Source organism: Tamandua tetradactyla, chromosome 4 (genome assembly GCF_023851605.1).
Source record: "Tamandua tetradactyla isolate mTamTet1 chromosome 4, mTamTet1.pri, whole genome shotgun sequence".
Taxonomy (NCBI): Eukaryota; Metazoa; Chordata; class Mammalia; order Pilosa; family Myrmecophagidae; genus Tamandua; species Tamandua tetradactyla.
The window spans coordinates 21,182,119-21,208,726 of NC_135330.1; the positions used below are offsets into that span (position 1 = coordinate 21,182,119).

The 26,608-nt window shown below is 39.8% G+C and overlaps 1 protein-coding gene across 1 annotated transcript in view; it reads left to right on the forward strand.

Moving 5' to 3' along the window:
• MPZL1 (myelin protein zero like 1) overlaps positions 1-26,608 on the forward strand; it is a 90,339-nt gene that overhangs the window by 46,253 nt on the left and 17,478 nt on the right. The window contains exons 2-5 of the mRNA XM_077156876.1: positions 13,859-14,025; positions 20,629-20,842; positions 21,566-21,698; positions 24,218-24,320. Of these exons, the coding sequence (XP_077012991.1) occupies positions 13,859-14,025; positions 20,629-20,842; positions 21,566-21,698; positions 24,218-24,320 (617 nt within the window). The remainder of the gene's footprint in view (positions 1-13,858; positions 14,026-20,628; positions 20,843-21,565; positions 21,699-24,217; positions 24,321-26,608) is intronic.

Below are 26,608 nucleotides of genomic sequence, written 5' to 3' on the forward strand. Positions count from 1 at the left end.
TCAATCTCTTGATGCTGTGTTCCAGCTTATCCCCTGGAGTAATGTCGAACTTAGTGGGGGAGGGCAGTAAGTTCCCCTGAAGAGTTAGCTTAGAGAGAGAGGCTACATCTGAGCAACAAAAGAGGTTCTTGGGGTGGGGGGTGGGGTGACTTTTAGGCATAATTATATAGGCTTAGCTTCTCTTTTACAGGAATAAGTTTCAAGGGGCAAGCCCCAAGATCAGGGGCTCAGCCTATTAAATTAGTTGTCCCCAGTGCTTGCGAGAATATCAGGAAATCCCCAGGTGGGGAAATTTAATCTTTCCTCCTTTCTCCCCAATCCTTCCAGGGAGCTTTGCAAATACTTTTTTACTTTCTGCCTAGATTACTGTGGGATGTGCCAGGGCATCACACTGACCTGTACAAACCACCAAATTTCACTCCCTATTCAAGGTTTTGTGTAATTATGGTGCTCGAATAAACTGACCGTACAAGTTAAATTAGATATTGTGCTACCAAAATTCTAAATTTGCACCAAATAAACACTTCTTCCTTTGATCTCACACAGAAGTTGAAGTTTTAAAATATAGACCATGTCATCACTTACCTGTATTCTGTTCTGCATTAATCCTGTCCAGATCAGCTTCATTCATATTGAAATCTGATCACTTTTTCAGCTTTTTAAACAGTTGCTTTATGGGGTACTGCTGACTTTCATAGCTTCAGGGCTCTAGCTCTGAGTCTCAGGTGTCACACAAATACCCGAAGTTCCTGACCAGGTTATGCACAAATAGCTCAACATCTTAGAATTTAGAAATAACAGATACAATTGAGGGATAGTAGTGACTGCTGTAAGAGCTTACGCTCTAGGAGCCTTTACAATAAGCTCTAATCTGATAACCTATGCTATCTCAATTCTCTGAGTTTATATATTATAGTTAATCAGTATCAGTGGGGCATGATAATGTTTGCCTTTTTGTTTCTGATATTTCATTCAGAATATGTATACTCTCCTCAAGGTTCATTCACCTAGTAGCATGCCTCACAGCTTCATTCCTTCTTATGGCCACTCAGTAGTACATTATATACACAGACCACTGTTCCCCCTTCCGTTTCCCCATAAGATTTTTCTTGAAAAAGTCCCTTGAGGACCAGAGAACAAATATATATCTATTAAACTCCACCTGGGAAATTCCTGATACACTCTCAAGCATTAGGGTCTCCCAAGGTTATAAGCCAAGTCCTTGATCTTGAGACTTGCTCTTAGGAAACTTATTTTGTAAGAGAGAAGCTAAGCCTACCTATAATTATGTCTAAGAGTCACTTCCAGAGGACCTCTTTTGTTGCTCAGATGTGGCCTTTCTGTCTCTCTCTAAGCCCAACTCTGCAAATAAATTCATTTCCCTTCTCCCTTCCAAGGGTGTAAGTCTCCCTGACAATGTGAGACATGACTCCCAGGGATGAGCCTGGCCCTGGCATCATGAGATTGACACTACCTTCTTGACCAAAAAGGAGAAAAGAAATGTAATAAACTAAGGTTTCAGTGGCTAAGACATTTCAGATAGAGTCAAGTGGCTATTCTGGAGGTTACTCTTATGCAAGCTTCTGCTAAAGATTGCAAAATGCCATGGTATGCCAACACCAACCAACAGTATTTCTGAAAACCCCAAGGAATACCTAGGGCTCTATATGAGACTGTGAAAGTTTCACTCACTAAGTCTATTTTTCAGAAAACCTAAGCCCTCCAGATGATTCCTAGGCCAGGTAAGCCCTGAAATCCAGAGGGTATCAGTCTCTGCAAGAACATCAGCCAATTGCGTCCTCCTACCTGATAATGTCAACATCTCTTTTCAACATGAAAAAAGTTAGAATGGTCATTGTCCAAATATTCCTAAAGATTGGGAAAAGGATCAGATGAGAAGAAAGAGTGGTAACAGAGAAGAGTAGATTTAACAAATGAGTGTGACTACTGAATCATTGTATTGATACATCTTTTTAGTCTCCAGTGTACTAGAGCAGCTAAAAGGAAATATCTGAAATTATGGAAATATAACCCGTACCGTACCATACTTTGAAAATTGTTCTATAAATACTTGTTAAAATGTACTTTGAAATTTATCACTTTTTTGCATATTTATTATATTTCACAATAAAGAATGTTAAAAAGATGAATGAACATTAAAAATAAAAAGATTTTGCTTGAATCAAGTGCTCCATTAAAGCTTCATAACAATCAGGAGAGTGAAAAGCGCTGGACTTTGGAGACAGACAGTCCTCCATTTACTTTGTGGGTCCATGCTTGCTTCGTAAGTGGCTGAGGTAAATTCTTTAGCCTGTCTGAGCTCCTCTCGAGTAGATAATGCCTAGCAATATTGTTGAAAAATAATAAATGTGCTGTAGTTTACATAATGCTTAACCCATAGTAAATACTCGGTAAGTGGTGCTTTTTCCATTGCTCCGTTCCTTTTTGCCCTCTGCTATCATCATGGGCAAATATCTTCCAGTTTCTTGTTCAGTTATTGCTCTAATATTTTGTATTGGCTGCTTCTGGTTTGGGTTACAGTTTTGGATCAAATATCTTCTGACATCCTATAAACCTTCTGATGAGATTTGAAAGCTTGGAAGGATACATTTAAGGGACAGTGGTTTTTTGCTCAGACATTTTAATATGTCATTTCAGCAGATTCGCAATCTTTAGCAAAAGCTTGCATAAGAGTAACCTCCAGAATAGCCACTTGACTCTATCTGAAATGTCTTAGCCACTGAAACCTTAGTTTATTACATTTCTTTTCTACTTGTGAAGTATAAAATATGTGAATGCGATTCTGTTATATATGAGATAAGCTCCCAGAGCTTTCAACATGGTCTTTATGCAAAGCATTTTAGGCCATTAGAATCTGTCAGAGTAAATCTATCTGATCGCTTGCAAAGGTTTCCTTTCGCCTGCTGGTTAAGAACTGAGCAATGTTTGATTACTTGGTGCAGATGATACAGTTCAGGTGAACTGCAGCTGTGAACTTTGTGTTGCCTACTTGACTGGCTGGAAACTTGGGTCTTTAGGGGAATCCCTGCCCCATGTAAAATCCCTGTGCCCCCCAGGGGCCAGACACAGGCACGGTCCTTCTCCGTCTGCACTGTATATGTTTATTTATCTCCACCAGACTGTCAGAGCGTTAAGGGCAGAGGCTGAGTCCCAGTGTGTACTTGGAAGAATGAATCGTTGATTGAAAAATAGAGAGCCACTAGTAGCAGGAGGGAGAGATGAACAGTACAGACATAGAGGAGGGCAAAAAGGAATATCAGCTCTTTGAAGAGTCAAATGATTAGTTAGTTCAATGACTGGCCTGATTCAGGACCTTTTGAATATTTCTCATTTGAGAAACAGAAGGATCTTTGTTGGTGCGAAGTTACAAAAAAGGTTAAGTATAGAGGTGTGGACAACTGAACATTGATCATAAGTGGGAGCAATTGATTCTGAGACGAATTTGGTAGTCCAGTAAAAGTGCATGGATTTTGTTGAATTGAATTTTTCAAAAGATGAGCATCCTTTAGGATTCTCTCATCGAAATAGGGAGATGGCTCTAGGAGAAAATCTGTGTCAGTATTCCAGCTGGACTCTGAATAATAGCTGCAAACACCTTTTGTTTTAGGGATGGTGCTGAAGCCATTAGTTGTGAAGTGGGTGATTTTTTTTAAATTAACTGATTGATTGATTTATTTATTTATTTATAAACATAACCACATACAAACACAAACATTCTTACCATGTGATCTTTCCATTCTTGATATATAATCAATAACTCATAATATCACATAGTTATATATTCATTATCATAACATTTCTTAGAACATTTGCATCAATTCAGAAAAAGAAAACAGAAAAAAATTCATACATACCATACCCCTTACCCCTCTCTTTCATTGATCACTAGCATTTCGATCTACTAAATTTAACATTTGTTCCCGCTATTATTTATTTTTAATGCATATGTTTTCCTTGTCTGTCGATAAGGTAGATAAAAGGAGCATCAGACACAAGGTTTTCACAATCACACAGTCACATTGTGAAAGCTGTATCATTATACAATCATCTTTAAGAAACATGGCTATTGGAACACAGCTCTACATTTTCAGGCAGTTCCCTCCAGCCTCTCTATTACATCTTGACTAACAAGGTGATGTCTATTTTTTTTTTTTTTTAAAGATAGAGGAAGGAAAGGAAGGAAAGAAAGACAGAGAAGGAAGGAAGGATGGAAGGAAGGAAGGGAGGAAGAAAGGGAAACATCTTTATTTTTATTATATTTTGTTTGTTTGTTTGTTTTTTACATGGGCTGGGGCCGGGAATCGAACCGGGGTCCTCCGGCATGGCAGGCAAGCACTCTTGCCCGCTGAGCCACCGCGGCCCGCCCGTGATGTCTATTTAATGCGTAAGAATAACCTCCAGGATAACCTCTCGACTCTGTTTGGAATCTCTCAGCCATTGACACTTTATTTTGTCTCATTTCGCTCTTCCCCCTTTTGGTCGAGAAGTTTTTCTCAATCCCTTGATGCTGAGTCCCAGCTCATTCTAGGATTTCTGTCCCACTTAGAGAGGGGAAGGGCAGTAAGTTTACTTGTTGTGTTGGCTGAGAGAGAGAGAGGAAAGTGGCTGAGTTTATCTGAGTTTTAGTTCTGTATGTTTTGTTGTTTTTTTTATTTTCATCCATCTTACTCTGTCCAACCACCCATCCGTTTTCTCCAACAGTTACACAGATGGCTTTCAGGTAATGAGGATATGAAGGTGATCAAGGTAACCTACCCTCTTGTGGTTACAGACAGCTGGTCATTCCAGAAGCTGGTGGGGATTGAGTTGTCAAGGGGATGATGGGATGTTAGGGAACACAGTGGGGGGCTCCAGACCCAGACTGGGGAGTGTGGGGCATGTGCTGGGAGGAAATCACTTTGTTGAGGCCTGAAGCATAACTCAAGACAAAGAATGCGGAGGCTCTTTGTGTTCCTGATAATTGAAAAGCTTGGTTTATTAATATTTAAGGCTAGCTGAATGGAATATATTTTTGGAGCCTCCCTCTGCAATGTGTTACCCAGCCAAGGGAGGGCCCAGACAGCCTTGATTCATGGAAGAATGGAGCCACTTCTGCTGCAGAGCAGCCTGTTCTTATGGGGAAGGTGGGGGTCCCTGGGTCGGCGAGTGAGTACCAGGGTTGTCTTTCCTGGCAGGCAGCACCGAGTGGGCTTTGCCTTATGGCAATCAGGGTGGGCACTGTGGGCGGAGCAAGTGTTGAATACTTTCACTGGAGCATTCTGAAATTAAAAGTGTAAATCTTTTATTGCCTGACTTAAAAATTGTTTTAACTGTAAAAGGTAAAATACGTACAAAAGAGCAAGTGTATGTATGCATGTGTATATACACATATATACATTTTATAGAATAAAATAAAATGAGCACCCATCGGGGTGCATGGGTGCTTCAGTGGTAGAATGCTCACCTTCCATGCAGGAGACCCGGTTCAATTCCTGGATCATGCCTCCCCTTCCCTCCCCACCCCAAAAAGCACCCATGGACTCACTGCCTAAGCTGGGAAACAGGACATTGCCAGTAGCACATGCCTTTCGCATCCTGCACCCTCCATGCTGTTCCTTCATAACCACTAGCCTGAATTTTGTGTTTAGCATTCTCTTTTATTCCTCTCGTTTAGTATGTTTTAAAATGTCATATTTATACTTGTATTAGGAGATAATACAATATTAGGCCATCACTGTACCAACAGCAGCCAAGCGATAGGCCACATTGCTTGGTTGTACTCTTTTAAGCAAGAGAATAAACTGGTAATATCAAAGTGCTTCAAAGCAGTGCTTCTTTCAATTAAGGGTATTCTTCACAGGGTTAGTTAAAAGGATATGTTTTTTGACCAACCACGATACTACAAATGGACCAAGAATTTCTCCAACCAGTAACAGATTCAGGATCCATGTTAATTGGTGAGGACACTACTCTAGTGTATTTCAAACAGTTTCATGGTGTGATAATCTGGATTTACCTGGACTAATATCATCTTGATATATTGGTTGAGAGGCATTATTGACTTTGTTTTAATAATTCAGAATATTCAACTATGTCATGTTAGAAGATAGCTTCTTGGGCAAACCATTCCTGAATTTGCTTTTTTTCTTTGTCATTTTTCCCTATTTGCCTTTTTTCTCCCCCTAAAATATGCTGGTTCTCCATCCAACTGGAAGAATATCAACTTTTGGATATCACATTTAATTACTGTAGAAATAACTTGCAGTCAGTTGATCCCACAGGTTTTCTGATTCCTTGTTAAATGAATTTGTGGGCCTTTTCGTTTGAATGAATTTCACCATTCAGTGATACATTTGGGCAATGCAACACATTTTAGAAACTTCATTCCCCAGAGCCCATTAGGAGAAGGGTTGTTTTTGTTTTTTGTTTTTATTTTCTTGAGCTCTAGCATAACTCAGCTGGGCTTTCTATTCCCTGTGGAAACCTGCTCTAGGGACAAAATAAGCTCAGTTCCCATTACCATTTTTGAAGTTTATGTGTAAGTTTATATGTAACTCAGAATCCAGAGTTTGGCAGTCTATAAAAACATTTTTATATCACTTAATCTTTTTATTTCATTTTGTTTCATTTCTGTATTTATTCCCAGGGCAATTGATTTTTCCAGAACTCAACAGGAGACTCATTTTTTTCTCCATATATTGAGTTTTTGAACTAAAGTCTTAATACTTTTTACAGCCATTTTGTGCTACTATGTCATTATCCTAAAAGAAACCTCTTTAATACCTTATTCAGGCTGGGATTCCAGTCTGCAGTGACATGGCTTTATGTGGATTAGAACAATAGTTTCTCTACATCTCCATGTTCTTTACATTTGCATTTTAAGCCAATTTAACTGGTCCTTCAACACTCCCATGTGTGACTCGGAAGATAAGCCAACTGAATTCCACAATAATTTTACTATATTTCTATAATACTCCTAGTTACTTAAAAAAAAAAAAAGTCCTGGACAAAGCAAACTGTTCCCAGTTGTGTAAGAAACCAGTGAACTCATCTCTTCCTCGGGCTGTGTGGAATGTAGTCTGAGAGGAAAACCTGTGTTTTAGTTTCTTTTTTTGCCCACACGGGAGAAAATTTCTAACCAAATGCCATTCATGATCATTACAGTTGGTTAGAAGCTTTTGCATTGCACTTGGTTGAAATGCTTTGTGGATTCTGGATGCTATTATGTGCATGGTAACCATGTGCAGTTTTAAGTAAGGGTCTCTTCTGAAATATCTTCCCAAGATCAAGTATGTGGTACATCTGATTCTTAGCTACATTTGACACAATGGACCACTCTTCCCTTGTCTTTCGTAGCATTAGATTTCCTGGGATACCTCTAGTCTCTTTATCCATAGTGTTCTCTATTCTTTGAGACACTCCTTAAGGACCCTTAAGAGTTTTGAGCAGGCTGGCTGCTACATATATTTGAGGGGCAAAGAGTAGAAGATGAGGTCGGAGAGATGGCTGTAAGTTGATTTATGTAGGGCTTTGTGAACCATGTGAAGACTTTGGCTCTACTGTGGCTCTGCTCAGTGGAAAATCTTTGGAGGGAGTTGAGCAGAGAAGTGATGTGATATGACTTGTAACAAGGTATCTGGCGCCTGTGTGGCAGATTGGCTGTAGTGACATGAGTACGTATGGAAGCAGTGGCACCAGTTAGGAAGCCAATGAGGTAATCCAAGTGAAAGAAGATGGTAGCTTAGGCTAAGATGGCAACACTGAAAGAAGCACAGAGAGATCCATGTCTACATATGTGTCTAAGCAGAGACAGCTGCTGGTTTGGAGATAAGAAGGAGAGGACGTCAGGGTTTGGCCTCAGCTACTGGGAGACTGAAGTTGACATTTATTGAGAAGAAGGCCATGAGAGGGCATGTTTAGGACTGAGAATCAGAAATTCAGTTTGAACACATTAAATTTGAGGTACCTGTTAGGTGCAAGTGAAACTGCTGTGTAGACGTGTGTGTGTGTGTGTGTGTGTGTGTGTGTGTGTGTGTGTGTGTGTGTGCTGTGTGTTTAGCGATCATCAGCATTTAGGAGGCATTTACAACCTTGAAACTTGATGAGGTCACTAAGGGAATTAATATTAAGTAGAGAAGATATCAGAGGAATGATTCTGGGGCTTTCCAACATGTAAACGTCAGGAGAACCAGAAAAGAAGGCTGGGAAGGAGTAGGCAGTAAGATAAGAAGAGAACTGAGAGGGAGGGAATAGTTGTATTGGAAACTGGAAAAAAGTTTCAAGGAGCAGGTAATCAACTGTGACAAATGTTGCAGGTAGATCATAAGACGAGGTTGGGGAATTAACCATTGATTTAGCCACATGGAGGTTATTGGATTCTTTGACATGAATAGTTTCAGTAGAGTAGTGGGGATAAGAACCTGTGTTGGGCTTATTCAAAAGAGAGTGGGATGATTGTACTGGGAACCATTGATTTGTTTACTTAGGTTGGATTGTACGATGTGCAAGTGTTTTAAAATGAGCAGAAAAAAATAAAGAAAAAGAAAATGGAAAGAGAGAGATTGGACACATTGTATATAGGCAGTTCTTTCAAGATTTGTAAAGTGTGAGTGGGCATAGAGGCCATAGCTGCAGGAAGAATTTTTTCCCCAAAAGCTAGAATATAAATACAAACATATGTATTTATATGGTTGATAGCAGTAATTCAATGAAGATGAAAAATTCATAATATGGGATTGAGAAGGAGAATTTTGGGATCATTGTCTTCACGTAGACATGAGAATGTCCAGTGCACAGTGGAGGGGTTGACCTCGGAAAGGCGTGCAGACATTTCCTATGTAGTAGCCAAGGGAAGGCAGAGTTTGTGGAGGTGGAGTGGTGTGGTGGTTGGAACATGTGGAAATTATCTTCTGTCTGCTTCTGTTTTCCCAGTGCAATAGGAGGGAGTTATTAGCTGAGAGTGAAGAAGGTGAGGAGATAGAGATATGAGGAGAGAGGGAAAGATATAAAATAGCCCTTTAGGAGTCCAGAAACTAGCTGGACTAGGAAAACATAGAGGGGTTGCCAAGCAGCACCGAGTCTCTTGAGGCTAATGGCCGTGGGTTTAAGGTGAAAGCAGTGAGATCACATGCCGCCCTGGGGATAGATGCCAAGTAGGTAGAGAATTGGATTTAACCAGGATTGATGTCTGGCCAGGTGAACACACTCCAGGAAGAGAGGATGAGGGAGCTGACAGCATATGCAGGGCAGGGGTGGGGAGGGCGATATATTGATGGGCCAGAGGATCTTATCCGGGTGAGAAGACGAACGAAGTATATGCTGGGGATGAGAGGATGAGAGACAGTAAAAAGGTTGGAGGATCAGTGAAGTTTAGTTTCTGATATGGCCGAAGGATCAAGGAAGACAGGATATTGGAGGGAATGTAGTGGGAAGATAGGTGAAATAATAGATATTGAAGAAACTAAAAATTGAGATTGTGGAGAGGGTGCAGGTATCTACAATAACAAGGTCTAGAGCAGCTGTTCTCAACCAGGGGTCGTTTTACACACACCCCAGGGACGTTTGCCAATTCCTGAGGATATTTTTGGTTTTCACAGTTGGGATGTGGGGTCGGAGGCGTCCTGCTACTGACCAGGGATGCTGCTAGACATCTTATAATGCACAGGACAGCCCCCCCAGAACAACATTCTCCAGCCCCAACTAACGTAGTAAATGCTGCCGTTAAGAAACCCTCAGTGGGTTCTGACCGTGCGAGCCGGTGGCGGGGGTAGAACTGAGGGTCTGATTTTTGGAGAAGACATGAAAACCAAAGGACCAGGCTTTGAAAGTTTCCATTTATGGCTAATGGAATCACCAAGAATTATGACAATGTTGGAAGAAGGCAGAGAGGACAGAGAGCCAGGGATGAGGGAAAGTTACCTAACTAGCCGTGTATGGAGTTGCTTTGCTTTTTGTTTGGAATTAGCTGATTGGCTAGAATTGGAATTTCCAAGTCTGGTTTTACTTGCTTCATGTTCAGATTAGTTCACAGAGCGAATGTAGATTCAAAAAAAGAAAGTCTCCTTGTTCATTAGCCAGCTTTGAAGCAGCTAAACCAAGTCTGACTTGAATAGATTGTCTAAAAGCCAGTTAAGGATTTGGTTAGTCTTTTTTGGTCAAAAGTCTGTGACTGTAAAGTTTGACACTTGTAGCCAGGGTCTGGTTTGCTTAAAAGCCTTGAGAAACCTTGTTTATTGACTTTAGAGAGTGTGACTTTCCTTTCGGTACACATCAGGGAGGAGAAAGCCAGTCAGAATCGTGGAGTGAATAATGCTGGCAAACACGGGCTTCTTCCTGGAATAAGCTAGTCAAACTGTCCAGTCTTGTGCTTTGTCCTTTATTTTGAACCTCAGTGCCTCAGGGCTGCTTTTCTGACTACCCACACAATAGCAAGGAGCGTCTTTTGTTTGCTTCTTGTGTGAAAGAAGGGCTTGTTTTGAGGTTTAGACCACATATAATAATCCTTTGTTCCTTATAATAATAATCCACCCACTTTAGCAGGAAAAAAAATCTGCTTGATGCAGTGGGGCTATCAGTTCATTTAAAAGAATAGCCAAAAGTCCTCATTGTATCCTGAGAATAAACATTTGGAAGATGGTTGGGAGAAATGGGGGAGGACTCTTGTTCTCCTTGGCCTGGGGTCATAGTTGAGCCATAGAGAAGAAAAAAAAAATCTGAAAATGACCACCAGTCCTTGGCGACAATGCCCTTCCTTATTCTGCCCAGCTGTTACATTCTAAGAATAATTGGAACACTGCACATATTTATTCTCTCCAGAACTATTTCTTTAAAAAAATCTCTGATTTTGAAAATGGATGTTTTTATTCTTGTCTATATTGGCTTTAATTGTTTCTAATTTTAGGCTAAATGAGTTTATTTCTAAATTTCATTTCGTGCATGAAAGTATCTCCTTTTAGGAAATATTCAACTTCCCCATTTGGAGTATTTCTTACATTCTTGCAAACAGTGGGGACAACCAAATCAATAGGCCGAGCTCTTGATCTTGGGGTTTACCCCTATGAAACTTATTCCTACAAACGACAGGCTAAGCCTACTTAAAATTAGGCTTAAGAATCACCCCCAGAGAACCTCTTTTGTTGCTCAGATGTGGCCTCTCTCTCTCTCTAAGCCAACTTGGCAGATGAATTTACTGCCCTTCCCCACAACATGGGACATGACTCCCAGGGCTATAAATCTCCCTGGCAACGTGGGACTGAAATCCCAGGATGAACCAGGACCAGGCATCATGGAACTGAGAAAGCCTTCTTGATCAAAAGAGGGAAGAGAGAAGTGAGACAAAATGAAAGTTTGTGTCTGAGAGATTTCAGAGAGTCTAGAGGTTATCCTGGAGGTTATTCTTATGCATTATATAGATGCCCCTTTTTAGTGTATAGTGTATTAAAATGGCTGGAGGGAAGTACCTGAGACTGTTGAGCTGTGTTCCAGTAGCCTTGATTCTTGAAGATGATTGTATAACGATAGAGCTTATACAGTGTGACTGTGATTGTGAAAACCTTGTCTGATGCTTCTTTTATCCAGATTATGGACAGATGAGGAAAAAAAATAAATAAAAGGGGGGACAAAGGGTAAAATAAATTTGGTAGATGGAAATACTCGTGGTCAGTGAGAGGGAGGGGTAAGGGGTATGGTATGTGTGAGTTTTTTCTTTTTCCTGTTTACTTCTTTTTCTAGAGTGATGCAAATGTTCTAAAAATGATCTTGGTGATGAATATACAACTATGTGATGATATTGTGAGCAACTGATTGTATACCGTGTATGGAATATGTGTGTGTAAAGATTTATCAGTAAATATATAGATATATATTTAAAGTTTCTCCTTTTGAGTGAAGACCGTCTGATTTATTAGCAGCCATTCCTTAATAATTCCTGCAGTTACTTCTAATTACTTATCTTGAGAAAAGAGCTATCTTTATATGCCAAGTGGTAGACACGTTTTAAATACTATTTCCTGGACATGGCCTAACTGAAAAAATTCACCGGGTAATGGTAAATGTGACAGTGTGGCCAGCTCGTTCTGTAGTACTCAAGGACCTAGCACTCAGAAAACAAAATATATTTCACTGATGATTTCACTAATGAAAACAAAATATATTATGTATTTTTTATCTTAAATCCCTTATAAGAAAAGAGCAGTAAAATGATAACCTGGCTTTAAAGCCAGGTGATACCTTACTCAGAATAGCTGTAAATATGGAAGACAAGAAAAGTTCAATGATAGCAATTGAAATGTAACAAGTGAATACAAGAGCGGTTTGGGGCCTCCACATCATCATTAAAAACAGACCATCAGCAGTTATCCTGCATTTAGAAAGTACCTGCCAGAAATGTACAGGGTACAGTGGTGGTGGATTAATGTACAGTATCTAGTAACCTTCTTGTGTTTTCCTTTGTCTTCTCTAATGAGTATGCACACTGGTACTCATGCTAAATCCTACTCTTTTAATTATAAACAATGAACAAACATACAATCGTTCTTGACATACAAACATTCATGTCATGGTTATAATCAGTGTCTCACAATATCATCACATAATTGTGCTTTCATCACCATGATCATTTTTTTGAATATTTGTATCTCTCCAGCGAAAGAAAGAAAAAACTCATCCATGCCATACTCCTTACCACTCCCTTTCATTAATCACTAGTATTTCAGTCGACTCAATTTTAAATCCTACTTTTTAAAAAAAATTTTAATTTCATTTTTTTAAACACCAAACACAAACATTCCTATTTTGATCATTTAGTTCTACATATATATTCAATAATTCACATATCATCACATAGTTGCATATTCATCATCATCATGATCATTTCTTGGAACATTTGCATCTATTCAGAAAAAGAAATAAAATGAAAACAGAAAAAAAGATTTATACATACCATACCCCTTACCCCTCCCTTTCATTAATCACTAGCATTTCAAACTAAATTTATTTTAACATTTGTTCCCCCTATTATTTATTTTTATTCCATATGTTCTACTCATCTATTGACAAGGTAGATAAAAGGAGCATCAGACACAAGGTTTTCACAATCACACAGTCACATTGTGAAAGCTGTATCATTATATAATCATCTTCTAGAAACGTGGCTACTGGAACACAGCTCTACATTTTCAGGCAGTTCCCTCCAGCCTCTCCATTATATCTTGGTTAACGAGGTGATATTTACTTAATGTGTAAGAATAACCTCCAGGAAAACCTCTCGACTCTGTTTGGAATCTTTCAGCCATTGACACTTTCTCTCATTTCACTCTTCCCCCTTTTGGTGGAGAAGGTTTTCTCAATCCCTTGATGCTGAGTCTCAGCTCATTCTAAGATTTCTGTCTCATGTTGCCAGGAAGGTCCACACCCCTGGGAGTCATGTCCCACGTAGACAGGGGGAGGGTGGTGAGTTTGCTTGTTGTGTTGGCTGGAGAGAAAGGCCACATCTGAGCAACAAAAGAGGTTCTCTTGGGGGTGACTCTTAGGCCTAATTTTAAGTAGGCTTGACCTATCCTTTGTGGGGTTAAGTTTCATATGAACAAGCCCCAAGACTGGGGGCTCAGCCTATAGCTTTTGTTGTCCGCACTGCTTGTGAGAATATCAAGAATTCAACTTGGGGAGGTTGCATTTTCCCCCGTTCTCACCATTCCCCGAAGGGGACTTTGCAAATACATTTTTATTCACTGATCAAATCACTCTGGATTCATCAGGGCATCTCTCTGGACAAACCAACAAAATCTCATGTCCTACTCAAGGTTCCATGTACTTATGGTTAAACCCTACTCTTAAACTTTCCTTATTCCTCTCTCTCCAGTGACAGCTAGAGTGTCGGCCTTGGAGGTGTATACACCTAAAGAGATCTTTGTGGCAAATGGGACACAGGGGAAGCTGACATGCAAGTTCAAGTCTCTTAACACGACCGGCATCTCGACCTCAGTCTCCTGGAGCTTCCAGCCAGAGGGAGCTGACACCACTGTGTCGGTAAGAATGCATGACTGCTCTGTGCTAGCCCGCCTCGTGGGTCTCTCTCCTCCTGTAGTGTAGGGTAATGACCGATCCCCTGTTATTTTTTTAAGTTCAGCATCTCTTAAATGTAGCTGATTTCCTTGTCTTTGCATGTCATTGTACCCTTGCCATCTCCCCAGTTCCTCCCCACTAGTGTATCCATTTTTAAATTTATCTTTTCCACTGAGCAACTCCTATCTTTTCCACTTTGCTGACTCTCATTAGGATTTATTGTGCAGCCTCTCAGCTACGACGATTATTACTTGTGTTTGTTTCTCTTAAGTATAGTTAAAATTTTTTGATTTGTGTGTATGGTGCCTTCTGAATTAATTATGAGATTTTTTATTAGCCTAGAGTCCGTCTCATTCAGTGATATTTACTGGGTGCCTACCATGCGGTGGGTATGTAGGATCTTCAAAAATGTGTAAAGCACTCTGCTGTCATTCAGGGTGCGACTGACATGCAGACTGGTGTACAGATAACTTCAGAGGAAGGTAAATGGCAGAACAGGAATATATCGCTCAAGTGTTAAAGGGAAGGTTAGTTCGTAACTAGATAACTGCTAATTATGCAGTGAGTGCTTATTAAGCAAGGACTGATGATCATGATTCCTGTCTGTAAAATAGGGATAATAAACCTTCCCACATGGGATTGTGAAAACCTTCTGGTGCTTCTTTTATCTACCTTATGGACAGATGAGTAAAACATATGGATTAAAAATAAATAAATAATAGGGGGAACAAATGTTAAAATAAATTTAGTGGATTAAAATGCTAGTGATCAATGAAAGGGAGGGGTAAGCGGTATGGTATGTATGAATATTTTTCTTTTTTCCTTTTATTTGTTTTTCTGAATTGGTGCAAATGTTCTAAGAAATGATCATGATGATGAATATACAACTATGTGATGAAAAAAAAGAATGTTCATATTGTATGTTGATTGGTTTTATTAATAAAAATTAAAAAATAAACAAACAAAACTTCCCACATGGGAGCCTGTCTTAGTTTGTCTGAGCTGCTATGACAAATACTACACAGACTGTTGGCTTAAATGACAAGAACTTATTGGCTCATGGTTTTAGAGGCCAGAAGTCCCAAATCAAGGCATCCGCAAGGGCATGGTTTGTCTTGGAATCTCAATGTTCTGGTGATGGCAGTTGTGGTACATTGATTAGGGACCCCAGAAAATGACGTTTGCTTAATCTTAACCCATTCTTGTGAGTGTGAACCTTTTGAAGATATTATTTTTAGTTAAAGTGTGACCCAACTCAGTGAGGTTGGACCTTAATCTTATCACTGGAGGCTTTGTGACGACAGAGTCACCTGGAGGGCAAAGCCTGGAAGTTAAGGGAACCCAGAAAAGAAAGGAGAGGCCATTGGCATGTGCACTGCATCTGACAGAAAAGGCAAGGACTTAAGGATTGCTGGCAGCCAAAGAATACCAGTCTTCAGGGACAATCAACTTTGGACAGCCTTAAAACCATGAGCCAACAAATTCCTGTTGTTAAAGCCAACCCACTTTGTGGTATTTGTCTTAGCAGCCAGGGCGCTGAAATAGCAGTCCTTTGTCACATGGCCATGTCCTTGGTTTCCTCCTCTAGCTTTCTCTGATTTCTGGCTTCTGTGTCTTCCACCTTCTCTCTTTGGCTTTCGTTCTTTATAAGGCCTCCGGTCAAATGGAGTAAGTTCCACCCTGACTCAGTTTGGTCACACTTTAACTAATAATACCGTCTTCATGAGGCCCTATTTACAAACAGTTCACAGCCAAAGGAAGGAGATTAAGATGAAGAATATGTCTTCAGTGGAGGGCGAGTCAATCGCCAGGAGGGTGTTTTAAGGATAAAATGAGATAATATAGTTTAAAAGCTCATAGCAAATGATAATAAATGTTAATTATAATCTTAGTATAATCTCTTGTGTTACTAATATAGACTATTTATTACTTTACTGTGGTTCTTCCTGTTTGTTGAGTGTCCTTTAAATATCAGCACATAATTTCATAATTTATCGGTGTTGAACTTTAGCTTGGCAGTACGTGGCAGGGGCAAAGGCTGTCATTTTTTTTTTTCCCAGTGGATTGAAAGATAACAAATCAAATGTATTAAATTCATGAGTTCATCCTAATCCAAAACAAAAAACTCAATGGTCACTTTTGGAGGATGGTCGGGAACCACCTCATTATTGTGTAAACTGGCAATAAAGGAAAAATGAGGTGTTTATTCTGACTTTCCTATATGACCTCTATCTCAGGGAAACCAACTGATGGGAAGTTTCTCTCTATAGCAGCACTCCAGTTTTAAAAAAAATTAGGAAAAAAAAAGAATGATAGAATTAAAATATCCCTAATTTTGTAATCCTTAAAGAATTGATAGACCTATACAGTGATCATCAGTGACTTCACATCAAGGAAACAGGGCCAGCCAGTCACCGAACATCTCCTGATGGAGATACACACCAGCACCTATGAAGTACTCTTGCCAAAGAAATAAAGAAATTAATCTGATCAAGTCTCTGAATCTCTTGGCCAGTTTACCAGAGATGGAGAGAATAGCGGAACATGTCAGCATCACTGGGGGAATGCAGTCAGCACAATCCAGGCTGTGTGAAGCTCTTCAGGACACTGACCCAATTTCTTCAACAGCAATAAGAAATTTGCAAGGGCAAAAAGATATTGAAAGGGAACCCTACTGATTTAAAAGACTTAAGAGACCGATCCAATTCAACTATTTATGGAGCTTATTGGATCTTCATTCAAACTTTTTTTTAAATTTATTTATTTTTTATTTATGATACATGACCACATACAAACACAAACATTCTTATCATATGATCATTCCATTCTTGTTAAATAATCAGTAACTCACACTATCATCACATAGTTGTATATTTATCATCATGATCATTTCTTAAAACATCTGCATGAATTCAGAAAAAGCAATAAAAAGAAAACAGAGAAAAATTCCTTTCATTTGTGTTTAAAACATCCCTGTGATGTTGTGTACAGACAGCGTTATGTAACTCAAGGTTTAATGTCAACAACCTACTATATTTCTAATTAATGTCTTTAGCTTATCAGTCTATATTGACATATTGGCCTGATTACATTTAACTTCAAAATGCTCAGTTGTTAATAAAGGATCCATTAACACCCAGATGTCAGTGCACATTTGATAAAATGAGCGAGATGCTTTTGATTTTTATAGATTTTTCAGGAAAAGTAGGTTTAAACCACAGATACCTTTTTGGGTCCATTGCTTATTGGGTCCATGGACTCAGAACCTACATGTCTAAAATTGAACATATCTTTTTCTCTCCTATGTTTCCCTTATCTGCTAGTTCTTCTAAGAACTCAGTTTAAAATCTCAAGTTTTGTGGTTTTTTTCCTTGCTTTCCCTTCCCCATCCCTTCCCACTTCCCTTCCCCCCCCCATCCTACTCCTACCCACCCACCCCAAGAACTGAGAACATTTGCTGTTTGTTCTTCCTACTTGGTTTCTGGCATCTAGCCTTTAGCCAGCCTTCCTGCTTCTCTCCTTTCCATTAAGCTGAACTGGTGTGGTAGCCCCCTTTGTTGTGGCAGTAGCCCACTCTATTCTTTCATTTTTTAATCCAGTCCTCACATTCCACCAGGTCCGTAGTCTTAAATTCGTTATCTTGCCCTGCCCTCATCAGAAATCTCATAATTTTCCATTGCTGACATTACTTATCTAGATTTCAAAACTCATTATAATTTGGTCCCAACCTTCTACTTCATTCTCATTTTCCATTCTCTTGCGTGATCACCTCCAATCTAATACAAAATCCTTTGTTTGTTTTTCTACTACTGAACTTTTGCCATCTAAGTGTACCCCATCTTCATACATTCTGACCTCTTTTGACCTATTTAACCCTCTTAAAACTTATTGATTATATTATCTGGGCCGCTCATATGACACAATGCTCCTTAATATGACACTTTTTCTCTTCTTTGTCCTGAATATAAACTTTTTGAGAATAGAGATGTCTTAGACCTTTATTTTCTGTCATGGCTTTAACACAGTGGCTTATACCGAAAAAATATTGGCCAATAAGGAAATCCAGTCTTTTGTGTGAAGTTTTGCTGTTCCATTTCCCTGTCTCTCACTGGTTTGAACGAGGTATTATTCATCAATTCAGTTCAGCAAACATATGTTGTCCCTGCACTGTTCCTGGGGAGTACAGAGATACATGCAGTTTATACTCGGCCTTCAGAGAGCTCTCAGTCTACTGAAGGAGACAGACAGGGGCAGGTAGTATGCATAAAGGCATGACAACGGAGAACAGCATATTGTCATTCATCATTGCTCATTCAGAAATGCTTGGCAGGGAATATTTGAATATGAGGTGGAAAAGGAAGGCTGAGACCAGACCACAGAAGGACTTCTTTGCTAAGCTAAGAGTTTATGGTTTATTTTCTGGTGAAGGAGAAGAAAATGAAGGACTTTAAGCAGGTGAGACATGATCAGACATGAGAGGCATTAGATAAGGGCAAGCTGAGTTTGAATTCCATTTCTGTGACCTGTGACCTTGGACAAGTCATTAGAATTTTCTGAGCCTCACTGTCTTCATTTGTGAAATAAAAAGCAAGTGAATCTCATCTTACCTTTTGGCCATGAGCATCAGAGCATGGTTGGGAGATGATTCTGCATGAGTCGCTCATGTCTGTATACATCTTAAAAGCAGAGACACCAGTGCCCTTGTTCTAGACCTTCTTTGTACAATGACTAGTCTTGAAAGGTAGAGATAGCATTTCTCTTTGGAGCAGAGGACACATCAGCTTACTTTCCGGTATAATGAAAATAATGTTTCCCTTCAGGACAAAGGTCAGTTGGGCCTACTGCTTGTTATAAAAGATATGCTTTCCTAAGCTTGGGGATCCTAGGTTGTGATGCAAAGTTTGTGTGCACAGTATCGTCCTGAGCCCCTTCATACCACCTCTGTGGAACTTGGGGGCAAAGGGAACAGATAAAAACATGCTTCTTGCTGTGTCATAAGTAATAACATCCTTTGTCTCTGACCCAGAAGACGTCTGTCTTCTGCCAGCATTGACGAACCTGTGTAGGCTAACTTGTTAGTTGCAAACAGGGTAAAATCTCCGATCCTTCACAGTCTTAACACGCATTCAGGCATATTAAATAGTTCAGAGTAGATATATGATAACTGGTAACTGTTATTGTTACTGTCGTTGTCATTGTTAGTTCTTCAGTGATCATTTAGACATTGTGGAGGATAGAGGAAGTTGAGGCAAGAGTCAGAGAGGCCTGTTAAGAGGCAGGAGTCCGAGATGGCAGGAGCTTGATCTCAGGCATGTCAGGGGGAATCAGAGAGAGAAGAAAGAAATGAGAGAAGCTTGTGATGTAAATTTAACAGGATTGGGGATTAATTGGGTGGGAAGGAAGATACAGGAATCCAAGATTATTACAAGATTTATGTTTGGGACTGGGGTGGTGGCCATTGGTCAAGATGAGGTACACAAGTGGAAGATGAAGTTTATAGGAGAAGGTGATAAACCGGGGGTGGGGTCGGATATAGTAGCCAGGTGATAAAGTGAGTAGGCACTTGGGTGAAGAGTCCAGAGGTCAGGAGAACCCTTGGGTGGTAATAAAATACAGATCGCCCTTAAGTCATGGAAATAGGTGAGATTACACAGCAATTTCTGTGTGTTCAAAGAGTTCAGAAAATGTTCTATATGAATTGCCAGTGGAGTTTAGTGATTGACTAGTACTGATTTCTAACCCAAGTCCCACTGTCACCCCATCCATGAGTAAGAACAGAGGCATCGGGCAGCCAGCAGAGCTGCTTGGAGATCCCTTCCCACTGGGTCTTTACCTTGCTCCCAAGGTGCTGGGTTTGACTAAATTTTCTTTGAAATGGAAGATATTCATAGCTCAAAGGAGGTGTGAGGGGGGATTGAAGCGTGGGAAGAGAAAGGGACAAAGGCTGAGCCTTCAAAGGCAGGCAAGAACAGTTTGCGTTGTTTGAGCTTTGTTCCCTTCACATACCCATGACTTTCCCAAAGGAATAGGGTGAAACCCATTATTAGATGAACTGATCTGTGACATTTAGGTTTTTTTCTCTTGGTACCTTTGTGTATCTCAATGTTAAGCTTTATAAATTAAACCTGAAGCCTTTGGATTCAGTGGGCTCAAACATGACATCGTAGAGAGAGTGGGAGCTTCTGAGAGACAGATGGGCCTGACTGACTTGGAATCCAACATCTACCATCATTGTGACCTTGACAAATGGCTTCTTTGAGTCTTGGTTTCCTTATTTGTAAAAGTATGAATGGTAATAACTACATCACTGGGCTTCACAAGGATTAGAGATGATATATGATGTGTTTCTTCAACTGAAACCTGACAAGGTTTCAGTCGAACCCCATGATCTCTAAACCTCTGTCTGGCTTAGATTCCATAGCTTGAGATTTGTAATATGATGTGGTATTTCTTTCTCTATGAAGTCTTTCATAGAAGAACCTTTGACAGCATGCTTGTTATAGTTTAAGAATCTGCCTTTGAGGTTAGCTCATGTCTTCTTTTTTTTTTTTTTTTTTTTAATTGCAGTTTTTCCACTACTCCCAAGGGCAGGTGTACCTCGGGAATAATCCACCATTTAAGGACAGAATCAGCTGGGCTGGAGACCTCGACAAGAAAGATGCATCAATCAACATAGAAAATATGCAGTTTATACACAATGGCACCTATATCTGTGATGTCAAAAACCCTCCCGACATCGTTGTCCAACCAGGACACATTAGGCTCTATGTTGTAGAGAAAGGTACCTCCTTGGGTGTTTTTGGAGTAATGATCCAGTCTCCTCTGTCCCATGTTTAGTTGGAGAATGAGAGTGACATTTCAGGGTGTGTGTGTGAAGGGAGTATATTGCCCTACAGTTCTGCTCCCTGTTCCCGCAGACCTGTCGCTCTGCCCGACATTCCTGAGGGTTCGGTAACTGCTGCTCATTCCAACTGGATTTGCCAATTTCTCCATTTATATACCTGCTGTCCAGAGCCTGTTGATCTGATTTCAAAAGTAGTAGTTTTTCAACATAAATTAGAAGTAAGACCAAACCCACTATAGTTAGATGGGATGGGCAATAGGAAAGGAGATAAATGTTTTTCAGTCTTCTTCAGGAGACAGTTTTGACATTTCCCAAAGCAATATAGCTATATCTTCCGTTTGTTTTTGAGAATAAGCAAGAAATGCAAATTGTGGAGTCCTTTTGAGATAGAAGCTTGTGTTGTTGCAGAGTAGATTGAGGTAAATCCACATCCCCAGATTTTCTTTGATTTTTAGGGCATCTAGAGGTTTTTTGTGTATAGAAGTACATAGTTCTGAAGTTCATGCTTGATCAGCTAATATTTGCATGTTTTCAATTAGATAATAAGAGGGTATGTGCTAAACTAGGTAAGGGAAGAGCACTGGCTTATTAACTGAACAAAATCCCATTTCTTCTCTGTGTAGCAATGTACCTTAAACCTGTTTTGATCTTTCTCTCTAGAGAATTTGCCTGTGTTTCCTGTTTGGGTGGTGGTGGGTATAGTAACTGCTGTGGTCCTGGGTCTCACTCTGCTCATCGTCATGATCCTGGCTGTACTTTATAGAAGGAAGACCTCTAAACGGGATTACTCTGGGTAAGAGACGCTGTTTTTTAGGGGAGGGATGGAGGGAAGGAATGAGGGTTTATACAAATTTCTGTATTTTCTATGGAAAAAGGATTGTGAAGAATTAACTACTGTTTGTTTTCATGCCAGAATCAGACAGTCTTCTTAGAAGGTATTCTGACGTGGGCAAGCTGAAATCAGTGCCCTGACACTAAATGTGGAATAGGACAGTAATCCCTGCTCTACAGTTTCCTTCTTAGGTGTGGTGACATGGACTGCTCTGCCATTCACTCTAGAATTCACCAGTGCCGTTCACTCTATAATTAGTATTATTTAGCCACAGATATCACTTGTGCAGCTTCAGATGTTAGTTTGAAGCTCTTAGCAATAATCTCATTCTTTTCACTTAGGTCAATATAAAAATCTAATAATAAGAAGGTGCGGTAATACACTACCCCCCGCCGGATGTGATCACGAAGGACTTTTCCTTTCTGTCCTCCGTCCTGCTTCCTCCCCAAGCTTAAGCAGTTTTATTGTTTTGATCATCCCTGAATGCATGGCTGGACATGCCCAGACTGGGATCATAAGCGTGTAATACCAAAATACATCAGCAATAAAGAAAAGTAGATTTTCCTTTCTTTCTCTCTCTCTCTCTCTCTCTCTCTCTTTCTGTAATGACTTCTCAAAAAGAACACATTTGAGTATAGGCTCTGTGTCTTAATGAAAGTCCTTCTCTTTTCCTCACTCCAGCTGGAAAGCTAACCCATATAAGCTATTTAGAACTCACGTGGTAAGACTGGGAGTGAAAGTTGGATGAAAGATGGTGTAGCATGAGCAGTTTCACAGGTGCTGGGATCTAATCTTCACCATTCTAAAGTGGCTGTGATCTGAGCGCGCTGCACGCCTTCAGCTCTCTTGCAGGTGGACGGTGGGAACCTCTCTCTGGGCTTTGCTGCCGTAAAGGTTTTAGGAGTGCTGTGTTTTAACAAATTTGAGTGCTTAACTTCAGATATTTCTTGCTTGCAATGCTTCTGTTTTGCTAGTTGTATCTGCCCCCTTGCATGGTGAGTGTTTTAAGATTAAACTTGGGTTGTTGGTTTTCAACCATGCAGCTGATCCAGGGTGGTGATGTGCCCGTCTCTAGTTCTTGCTTTTGGGTTAATAAAGGGATTCACAAATGTTCTGTAGACTCCTGCATGGCATCATGAATGCTGCTCTTGTTCTTACTTTGGTTTTTTTCCCCCTCCCCTGCCTTTTCCACCTTGGTGTGCCGGGATCGGGTCCTGCTTATCTTCCACTTAAGAAAAGCTGGCATAGACGACACATTGGGACTATAACAGGGCTGGGTCTTCTCTTCCACCCCCACTAGACACATGGTAACTAATCACATTGCCTGTTGCTTTTAATATTTGTGTGTACATATTCAGTCCATCTCCCTATTGACAGCTAACCAGCTAGCTCTGAGCTAACCCAGTAGCTATTAAAGTACATAAAAATGTTATGTGTTTGTATTGGAGATATATTGAGCCATACCATCCTGATGAAATTGCATTGTCAGTTTATGGAGAGATTTTATAATCATGTCAGTGTAAATGTTCTTTGTGTAAAATGCCTTTGTGTGTGTGTTTACTTTCCTTTTTTCATACATATATTGTCTTATTGATTTTGTGTCTCAGTAGTCAACCCATTTTGGTTCTGGGCACGTAGGTTCCTAATTTAGTGAAGGCACAGTTTGCAGAATGCATGGTGTACTTTGGTCTTAGTAACATGCTGTGACACTTAAATGTGATCATCCTCGAATGCATAAGATTTTTAAAAAAGATAATATCATAAAAGATTTGTACTCTGCTCATGAAACATCCCTTTAGGGAATTCCCAATGAGTTACTTTCTGGCATTCATTTTTACTGATTTATTTATTAGACAGTACTTGTTGTTAAAGACCTCCATGCCCTAAAAACGTTCAGCCTGTGTGACGTGGCGTCCTGCATTCATCTTGTCGTTCGTGACTTCCTGGCTATTATTGTTAGGAAAAATAACATTTGAGGAATTACGGAATACAGAGAGTAAGATAAGCAGAGACAATTAGCCTGGATCTGTATCTGCAAGCTTCGAAATATATTCAGAAGAGGTTTGCTTTTGATGATCACAAACATGGATTGTCATTATGCCGTTAAGGAGATGTAGCTTACTCCTTTCGACCTGTATCCCAAAGGAGGGCTGATGACTGAAGAAAAGATAAATGTGTATTGTGACCAGGATCCCAGTCAGCAGATATCATTGTAAACTTGGGTAAAGAGGTGCGGTTGTGCACCACATTGTTTCTGTATCTCTCCAGGTGGTAGGTTCGTTGACTTAGTAGAATGAGTCATTGTCAGGAATAGAAAGTAGTTGCAAAGTATGTGATCGTTTTGATACCCATTGTTATGTTGTCTTTTGTTTTTATACATCTGCTGCTTCACCTTGTCATCACTTACATTTCTACATTTGTGTTTTCATTCATTTTAATTTTAATTTTCACATTTGTTCTCCAAATTGCCATGTCTTCAGCTGCAGTACATCAGAGAGTTTGTCACCAGTTAAGCAGGCTCCACGAACGTCTCCCTCCGACACAGAGGGTCTGGTAAAGAGTCTGCCTTCTGGATCTCACCAGGTAATGGCTGATTGCTAGTTCTACCCACTGAATCGTGTTCTGCAGTTCTGTGCTCTGTCACGTCCTGGGGTGTGAGAAAGGATACTGAACCATGAAAGAGAGAGAAGGAGAGGGGAATTAAAGAGTTGGGCTAGGAGGACCACAAGCAAATGAGTGAAGAATCTGATCCAAGTTGATGTTTCCACTAAACCACCAATAACATACTGTATGCTAACGGTGTGGCTCCTGTGGCCCAGTGTGGAGTTTGGAAATGGTTTTGTCAGAGGTAAAAGATGCTTTAATTGCTCAAGGAAATAGGAAGTGCTTATAAGACTAGAGATTAACAGGAAAGAGTTCTGTTCTTGTTATTGATAATAAAACAAAAAATTATTTTCTGCATGTTCTTTAGAAGAAGTTAAAAGTAAGCATTTACTTGAATAATTAGCAGGCCTGATGAACAAGGAAGGGTTTTGGTTCTCTGAACTTCTTGTAGAAAGTATAGAAGAGAAATAACTTTTATTTAGAGTTTAGCACAGAATCTAGCATTGTGGTTTATAGTAAATCAGGGCCTTGTGTTTTGGCTATGCTATTATAACTATAATTGTGACCTGGCAAAAATTACTTATATTAGTACTAGCTAGGTTCTTCTGGGGTAGAAAGCATTCTAAGGAATTTGCTCAGTTAATATCTTTACCCTCAGGGGTTGTTAGCAGTAGAGAATCAATTAAAGAGGAAATAAAATAATAAAAACAGTATTTTGTGGCAAAAGTACCCAAAGTCCTGTACTACAGTTGTTATATGTGATGCGGAAACTTTTATACAGGTGAGGAAACCGAGGCATTGTAATGTTAAATTTCTTAAAGCACATACCCAGCTAGTGACAGCATGCAGACTAGCACCCAAGTTTCTAAATAGCATGCTTCCTCCCACAGCATCAGGTTCATTACTTATACTGGAGTTTCTCTCTCAGATTATATAACATACCTCAGATACCCCACTCCACTAATGTAGATTATGAATGGGTACAGAGTTAGAAATGAAGGCATGAGAGTTGCAGTTAAGCATAAAGAAGCCTTGGAAACTTTTTCTTTTGCCCTTGAAGGATTAACTGCTATGGAAATTGCCCTTCTGCTGAAAACAACCTAAAAACAACAACAACGTATCAAATAAGGATTTCCAGACATTGAAAAACAGGTTGTGCAGTTCTGGATCCCTGAGAGAAGGGAAATAAATAAAGTGAGCCCTATGATTGCTCAGGGTATTGCCTTGAGGCAGTTTCCAGACTGCAGTGCAGAAAGGGGAGACAGAAACAGCCCAGTTTTCTCACTGACTTGATGAGGCAGAAATCAGAGTTTGGAAGGCTGAAGTGGCTAGGATTTATGAGACAGAGTACTGGAGAGAAAGAATCCACACAGAGAATCAAGTCTCCTTGATTCTTTGGCTGAGCACAGATTTGCATATGCATGAGTAGAAGCTCCTTGAAACCAGGGAAAGAACCACCTGAAAAGCAGCAGGCTGTACTTTGTCTGTACCTCACACTAGGCTGAGAATAGTTTGTGTTTCTACAAACCAAAGTGGAGAGACCTCATAATGCACATAATGCTCTTGGGTAGAGCTCTCAGAATGGTCATGCTTTAGTTATGTGGCTAAATTAACACCAGACTAAATATGGACACACCATAACAGTGTTTAAAAGGAAACCTTGAAATAAAATCAAATTAATCTGAAAGTAATTTTGTTGCATGCCTGAACAAAATCCGATACTCAAGAACCCAAACAAAATCCAGCACCCAACATGGTAAAACTCACAAATGTAAGACCAGTAAAAAATTACCAGGTGTACAAAAAAGAAGTAAAGTGTGACACATAACCAGGAGATTATCAAAAGAAATCAAAAGAAACAGTCCCAGAGATGACAGGGATGATGGAATTCATAGGCAAGGACCTTAAGGAAGTAAAGTCAAGTTTGAACACATGAGGAAAGGAATAGAAATATAAAAATGACCAAAGTGGAACTTCTAGAAATGAAGAATACATTGGGTGGCATTAATAACAGATTAGACACTGCAGAAAAGATCAGTAAACTTAAAGGTATAGCAATAAAAACTACCCAAAATGAAGCATGGAGAGAGACAAAAGAAAAATGTGTGGAGCTTCAGTGAACTGGTGGACAATATGAAGTTGATTAGAGTCCCACAAAGAAAGGAAGAAGGGAAGTGACTGAAAAAATATTTAAAGAAACAGCCAGAAATTTCATAAATTTGATGAAAAATCCAAACTCACAAATCCAAGAAGATCGAAAAACCCTA